At 37.9% G+C, this 7,797-nt stretch overlaps 1 protein-coding gene and 1 pseudogene across 2 annotated transcripts; both read left to right on the forward strand.

Annotated features, from left to right (window-relative positions):
- The first annotated feature begins 1,884 nt into the window (after positions 1–1,884).
- On the forward strand, positions 1,885–3,913 carry LOC106883666 (elongation factor Tu, mitochondrial pseudogene; annotated as a pseudogene). The gene has a single exon (XR_016241844.1). The product of XR_016241844.1 is annotated as an elongation factor Tu, mitochondrial pseudogene (transcript).
- On the forward strand, positions 1,947–2,362 carry LOC106883667 (uncharacterized). Its single transcript, XM_014934766.3, has one exon. The coding sequence runs from the start codon at positions 1,947–1,949 to the stop codon at positions 2,328–2,330; it is 384 nt and encodes a 127-aa protein (XP_014790252.1). The 3' UTR covers positions 2,331–2,362.
- Positions 3,914–7,797: the final 3,884 nt, after the last annotated feature.

Genomic DNA, 7,797 nt, shown 5'->3' on the forward strand with positions numbered 1-7,797 from the left:
AGCCAGAGAACTGTACCAGGCTCCAGTCTGTTTTGGCTTCTTTTCTATGGCTGGATGCTTTTCCTAATGCCAACCTCTCTAAGAATGTGTCACTGGCACTGGCCACAACTATGATTTCACTTGGCTTAATATGTCTTCTCAAGCACAGCAGATCACCAAAAGTCTCAATCGTCATTTCATCCAGAAGACTCAACATCCAAAGATCATATTTTACTACCTCGTCCCATGTCTTTCTGGGTCTACTTCTTCCACAGGTTCCCTCTACCGTTAGAAATCGGCACTCTTTTATGCAGCTGTCCTCATCCATAATTGATTATGGGGCTCACAGATTTTCACTGTAAACCAGATTTAATTCCTGATACTTAAGCTAGTGTGCAATACTAAGTGGTTGAGCCCCTCTGTGGTCATTTGCAATGCTAGAAATAGCAGTTCAATTTTCTTCAAATCTTGCAAAACAAGAAGGATAATGTAGACATTCACATATACAAAACGACTAGATGATTATGGTTGGAATTCTTTTGACCATGTGCCTGCATGATGTGGTTGACCTAGTCTAAACAACAGCAATAATGATCTAGGTAGATAAGAGTGAGAATTAAGTGTCTTGGTTATAGACAGAGCAATTTTGATAGAAGGAAATAAAATTATAATTTCTCTTGTTTTGATTGGTTGTATAGCATACTATCAACTCTGCTATTTACAACTCTCCAATATGTATATCCTGTTTCATAAATTGATTGTGTCATTCATTGAAAGAATGAAGTTATTGATTACAGAGAATAGTGGAAAATGCATTAGGATTTATATCATTCTAGCTCTTCCAGACTGAACTAGCTACAACAGGATGTGGATTATGGTTGTAGGTTCAGTATCTTGCACTCACTATTTTGTATCAAAGCAGGAAATTGGCAAAGTCAATACGATGTCAGTTGAATGTTACTCGGTACTTTTTCAACTCCTGTTTTGAGTTCAAATTTTGTTGAGATCAGTTTTGCTTTTTATTTTTTCTGAGTCAATAAAATACAAAAAACCAGGACTGTTGAAATTGTTAGAATGTAATATGAGATTGCTTGCAGTATTTAATACAGCTCTTTGTGTTCTGATGGCTGTACTTACAATGACACTTGTACGTTCAGGGCAAGAGCAACGAACGAAGTTCCGTAGCTCTAGGCTCCAACGGACGAACGTGCGTTCGGGCCAAGAGCAACGAACGACGTTCCGTAGCTCTAGGCTCGAACGAACATACGTGCGTTCGGGCCAAGAGCAACGAACGAAGTTCCGTAGCTCTTGGCTCGAACGAACGTAAGTACGTTCGTGCCAAGAGCAACGAACGAAGTTCCGTAGCTCTTGGTTCGAACGTACGTACGTGCGTTCGGGCCAAGAGCAACGAACGAAGTTCCGTAGCTCTTGGCTCGAATGAACGTACGTACGTTCGGGCCAAGAGCAACGAACGAAGTTCCGTAGCTCTAGGCTCGAACGCACGTACGTACGTTCGGGCCAAGAGCAACGAACGAAGTTCCGTAGCTCTTGGCTCGAACGGGCGTACGTACGTGCGTTCGGGCCAAGAGTATCGAACGAAGTTCCGTAGCTTTTGGCTCGAACGATCGTACGTGCGTTCGGGCCAAAAGCAACGAACGAAGTTTCGTAGTGTCTATTTTTGTATTTCCCCTATTTGTTTTGATTTCATTGTCAAGCTCTTAGTTATATGTACTTAAGAGCACCGAGTAGGCGAAGGTAGCCTTGTAACCCTGTTTACATATGTATTTCATGAACTACGCTGTGTTAGTATTGGTATTGTTGTTATTATAAAATCATTAAGAAATCGTTGTTATTATGATCCCCGGTAACCTGAAGTTCACAACAGGGATATAGTAATTTAGAGTTATCGGACTTGCAATACGAACCACCAGATGACACTGTCAGTTCAGGGGTGACCCTTAGCAAGCATGGCTGTGTTTTACGGTCTTTACGCGAGGAAATGTTTGTTAAAAATATGTAAATTAGTAAGACATTCCTCAAATAAGAAATCGAATTGGAAACCTTTTCACAGAAAATTCTCCAGTAAACCGTTGAATAAAGAACACTGCAATGTCGGTACGATTGGACATATAGACCACGGTAAGACGACTTTAACTGCTGCTATTACTAAAGTACTTTCCAAAGAGGGTTTGACGAAGTACACTTGCTACGAAGATATCGATCGTTCACCTCAGGAAAGATTGCATGGAATTACTATCAACACAGCTCTCGTTCAGTATGAAAGTTTATGTCGACATTATGCTCATGTAGGGAAGTGGTTATACACCATTAGGTGTACTCCGCTTCCGTAATTAATTTTCTTGAAGAAACAACGGAACGCAGATTCTGAACTATCAACACAACAATATTTATTACAATAGAATTCCGCAGCACTTCGCCCTTTGGTTACTGAGACGCCGTCAATGATGTTGCATGGTTATTTGTCTAGCTCCAAAGTTGGAATGTTGGAGAGAGGCTGCTACGACGTCCAGGCCCTTCGTCGGCCAGCGAGAAAGAGAATGAAAATCCACGCAAAGCTTGGATGTCGATGACTACGCATGCGCATCAGACTCTTCCTGTATTCCTTCCGGAACTAGTCCCTGCGCATGTGTGGATAAGCTTTCCGGAAATGTCGTCTGCTATTAAGGCGTCACTACACTCACATAGACTGTCTAGGCCATGTCGATTACATCAAGAATATGATTACGGGTGCCTCGCAAGTGGATGGAGCTATTTTGGTTGTTGCTGCTACAGATGGCACTATGCCGCAAACTCGCGAACATCTCCTTTTAGCAAGACAAATAGGAATTGAAAGAATTGTTATTTTCCTCAATAAGATTGATTTGGTTGATTCTGAATTAGCTGAACTCGTGGAAATAGAGACTCAGGAATTGTTAGACGAGTATGGCTTTGATGGATCGGCTCTTCAAGCTTTGAATGGTGTGTCCCAATTTGAGAACTCTATTCAAAAATTAATTGCAGCAATGGATAACTATATAATTATTCCTGATCGAAATGTAGAAGCACCGTTTCTTTTCCCCATAGATTCGGCTGTAGCGATTAAAGGACGTGGTACTGTTGCCGTTGGAACTGTCCAGCAAGGTATTATAAAAAAAGGTAATAATGTTGATATACTGGGACACGGTGCTTCTTTAAAATCTGTTGTATCTGATAAACAAATTTTCAAAAATTCAGTTTTATCTTGTTCAGCCGGTGACAATGCAGGGGCACTTCTAAGAGGTATGCGCCAAGAAGCTGTGTTACGAGGTATGTTTTTGGCTCAGCCTAACACTTTTAAACAATATGACATGTTTGAAGCGCAAATTTATGTTCTTACTCCAGCTGAAGGAGGACGTCATAAACCTATTAGCCACAAGTATATCCAGCTGTTATACAGTGCAACTTGGAATATTGCTTGTTGTGTGTATCTACCGGACAATATACCTTTAATTATGCCAGGCGATACTTTAAAAACAAAGATCTTGCTGAGAAAACCGATGGTATTCTTATCAGGGCAACGTTTCACGATTCGTGAAACCAAATTAGTGCCATTACTGGTATTATCCTTTGACCACTGACATCTGAAAACATTGAAAAAAATCGCTGGGTTTAATTACGAATGACCAAAACCACACTTTATTGAAAGTGGTAATTATCTTGTTCAGAAAAAGCGGAAAAAGAAAAAAATCTTAATATTCGAAATGTTTATGCTTACCTGAAGTTAGCTAACACACCTTTTTGAAAGAGTAGTTACATGCTAAATAATGCTGCGGAGATTACATTGAACTTTTTTGTAAACTTATCTTTCTGCAGCTCAGATCATCATGCTTCAAAGGAACTAACCATTATATTTATATTAAAATAAAAAAAAAAGACAAGCTTTGACACCCAGAAATTTTCTTGTATTTATTTATTTGTGTGCTTTCAGTTTATTAAATATGAATATTTCAGTACTTTTTTTTTTTTAATATTGACATTTGGATCCCTTGAAATACATCAATCATGAAACTAGATAGAGAGAAACTGGTTTGAGATCAAATTCACTCCAGATATTTTTGTTTTGTTTTTTTTTTCTGGGTATAACATTATTCCTACATCAGCTAGGTTTTCTGGAAAATTTACCTTTAAAAGGTAAAACACCAAGAAACCAAAGTTGAGAACCAATCCAATGGTTCTTATGGATAGTGTATGAATTAAACAGGGTATTTATTTTGCACTTAGTTCATCTTTCACTAAACTACTAATGTGGTTCCAGTTTCAATCACACTGCACAACACTTGGCAAGTATTTTCTACCATAACCTTCAGCTGACCAGTGTATTGTAAGTGGAAATTTTTAGGCATAAACCACTTACAATACACTGTGTGTGTGTGTGCGTGCACATGTGTGTGAAGAAAATATATAAATTCTGGCAAAGAAAAACCAATGCTTTAGAATAAAAATTTGTTCTGCCCAAATTGCACAGACAGTCCCTTGACACTATCATAAATGCATTGAAGCCCTTTGGAAACATTAAACTAGCAATGCTATTATTCATCAAATGTGATATAAAATGAAAACAGGCAATATTGTAGAAAAGTATTTGAATTTATTTTATAAATATTTTTTATTATCATTGTCATTCTTTTTCAAATTTAGTTGGAACAGTTCATTTTGCTATATAAAAATATGTTGTTTACATCTGTCAACTACATTATGTTGGATAAAATTTTATAGCTATATTCTACAGTACAGTAAAGCTTTGAAACAAGACAACACAGTAGTATACTAAGACAAACATTTTTCTATTACTAGTTATAAGCCATATCATACGTAGTTGCTTTGACTTACAGACCAGACATAAGAATGGATCTCATTTGTAACCTAAAAACTATATATATATACTTTGAAAGCAGCAGAAATATATTGAAACTCTGAGTAACAGCTTTTGTTATATTTCTGCTGCTTTTAAACAAAGCATATTACTCTACCTCTGGTATTTGAGTACTCTTTTTTCCACCTTGTTCACAGTCATGTGCTTACTCCAGTATATATATATATATATATATATATATATATATATATATATATAGATAGATAGATAGATAGATAGATAAAACTTACTTGGAAAAGGATGTGTGGTGTTCAATCATATAATATATAGATATATACATATATGTACATACCTACATATATATGTATATATATATATACATGCATATATGGGTACAGGACATCAAAAAAACATACAATGAGAAACGAGAACATAAAAAACAAAAACACTGAAAACAAACTTTCTTCCGAACAACGAAAAAAACAGAGAAACGAGACATGCAACATAAAGAACATTCCCTTCATCAGTTGTCCCCTGTTTTATCTACTCCACGTTTTGAATCCTCCTTGACTCTCTTGTTGCTCACACATGACCAATGGCCATTCTTTCTTCCACTTCCTTCTTAAAGATAAGACGTGCTTTTATCTGTCTCTTCTCAAAGCTTGTTTTTCTAGCATCCACTGCCTTGGCTTAACAGCCCTCACCGTTTGTTTTTACTGTTTTGTTCTCACTGTCCTGTTTTTGTTACCACTTTCACCCTCCGCAAAAAATCCCAAATTTTATTTCATTTGCTTTGCGGGATGGACTGTTTTAACAAAGTCGTGCCTTGTCCTTACCTTTGAAACGCGGAGTAGATAAAACAGGGGACAACTGATGAAGGGAATGTTCTTTATATTGCATGTCTCATTTCTCTGTTTGCTTTTTTTGTTGTTCGAAAAAAAGTTTGTTTTCTATGTTTTTGCTTTTTATGTTCTCGTTTCTCATTCTGTCTACGTTTTTTTTATGTCCTGTACCCATATATGCATGTATATATACATATATATGTAGGTATGTACATATATGTATGTATATATATATATATATATATATATATATATACTGAGGGTTACAGACAAAATCTCTGATTGGTTCAAAGTCCCAGCTAGGCCAAGAGTAACATGGTAGTGGAATACAGAGGTAGACAGTGCTATAAAAGCAAAGAGACAGGCCTGGAAAGGCTGGAAAAATGGTGGAAGCAGAGAATTATATCAGGCAGCTAGGTGACAAGTTTACATAGCAAAAGCGATAACAGAAGGTAAGAGATTTGTCAATGTTCTACAGCATGAGGTGTTCAGGATTGCAAAGTAGTGTATCAGAGAGAATAGCAATGTGGTGGGTGAGAAATGTCTGCAAATGGATAATGCTATACTTGCACTTAGTGACTCAGAGAAGAAAGATGCATGGAAGTGCCACTATGAAAGGTTACTAAATGTAGAAAATGTATGGGAGAAGGAGAGTCTTTCATATGTTGAACCAACTGAAAGACCAGCCATCAGATTTGACAGCAGTATAATAGACAAGGCAATTAAAGATATGAAATCAGGGAAAGCCCCTGGACCATCAGGAATCACTGCTGAGATGATTAAGATATCTGGTGGTGTAGGATACAGCCTAGTGACTCATAGTTAATCAGGTTATTCAGGAAAGTGTCCTTCCCAATGGCTAGTGTAGTAGTATTATAGTTAGCTGCTACAAGAGTAAAGGTGATGCCTTATAAACAACTACAGACGTATCAAATTGCTGGACCAGCTCATGAAAGTTAGAGTTATAACTCAATTGATTAGAAATAGAATTAAACTAGATGAGATGCAGTTTGGTTTTGTACCTGGGATGAGTACCACAGATGCCATCTTCCTAGTGAGACAGCTGCAGGAAAAGTATTTGGCCAAAAGTAAGCCATTGTACTTGGCTTTTGTCAACCTGGGGAAAGCTTTTGACAGAGTTCCTGACTCTGTTATTTGGAGGTCTCTAAGGAAGTTAGAGGTAAATGCACTTTGCCAGCACCCATCTCAACTTTGTGGTATAAAGCTTGGGCAAGAGTCTTCTACTATAGCTTTGGGCCAACCAAAGCCTTGTGAATGGATTTGGTAGATGGAAATTGAAAGAAGATTGTTGTATGTATGTATATATCTATGTGTGTGTGTGTCTCTGTGTCTATATTTGTCCCCCACCACCGCTTGACAACTGGTGGTGATGTGTTTATGTCCCCATAACTTAGCAGTTCAGAAAAAGAGACAGATAGAATAAGTATTAGGCTTCAAAAATAAGTCCTAGGGTCGATTTGTTCAACTAAAAGGTGGTACTCCAGCATAGCTGTAATCAAATGACTGAAACAAGTAAAAGATAAAAGAACTCTACCATCCCATTTATATTTTGTTCCCCATTCCGTGTGAGTATGCCCTGGCACTTCACAACCATCTCTCTCCTGCTCTCTTCCACTCTCTCTTTCTCTTGCCATCTCCCTCTCACTGGTTAACCATGTGTCTCCTTTACAGCAACACACCTGTTTCTGGCCTCAATCTTGACCACTCTCACTCTCTCTCTGACAGGGTAACCTTGTATCTCCTCTACAGCAAGACACCTGTTTCTGTCTCTCACACTCTAATAACCTTTCTTTGTCTTGCAAGTTACTTGCTGACCCTGCCAGTGCTGGTGCCACGTAAAAAGCATTCAGTCCACTCTGTGGGGTGGCTGGTGTTAAAAAGGGCATCCAGCTGTAAAAACCATGCCAAAATTGAAGCCTGGTGCAGTCTTCTGCCTAGCCAGCTCCTGTCAAAACGTCCAATCCATGCCAGCATGGAAAGCGGATGTTAAATGATAATGATGATGATGATATTCACCATACCATTTTGCAAATGGTTACGACTTTAACCTTAACAGAACACAATTTATTTTTAATTAGTAGTCATGTATTCAGAAAGGCTTAA

This window comes from Octopus bimaculoides, chromosome 5, assembly GCF_046866305.1.
Source record: "Octopus bimaculoides isolate indiv1 chromosome 5, ASM4686630v1, whole genome shotgun sequence".
NCBI classification, from domain to species: Eukaryota; Metazoa; Mollusca; class Cephalopoda; order Octopoda; family Octopodidae; genus Octopus; species Octopus bimaculoides.

Coding starts and splice junctions, on each gene's coding strand:
- LOC106883667 (XM_014934766.3), top strand. CDS start 1,947: ATGGCTGTGTTTTACGGTCTTTACGCGAGGAAATGTTTGTTAAAAATA.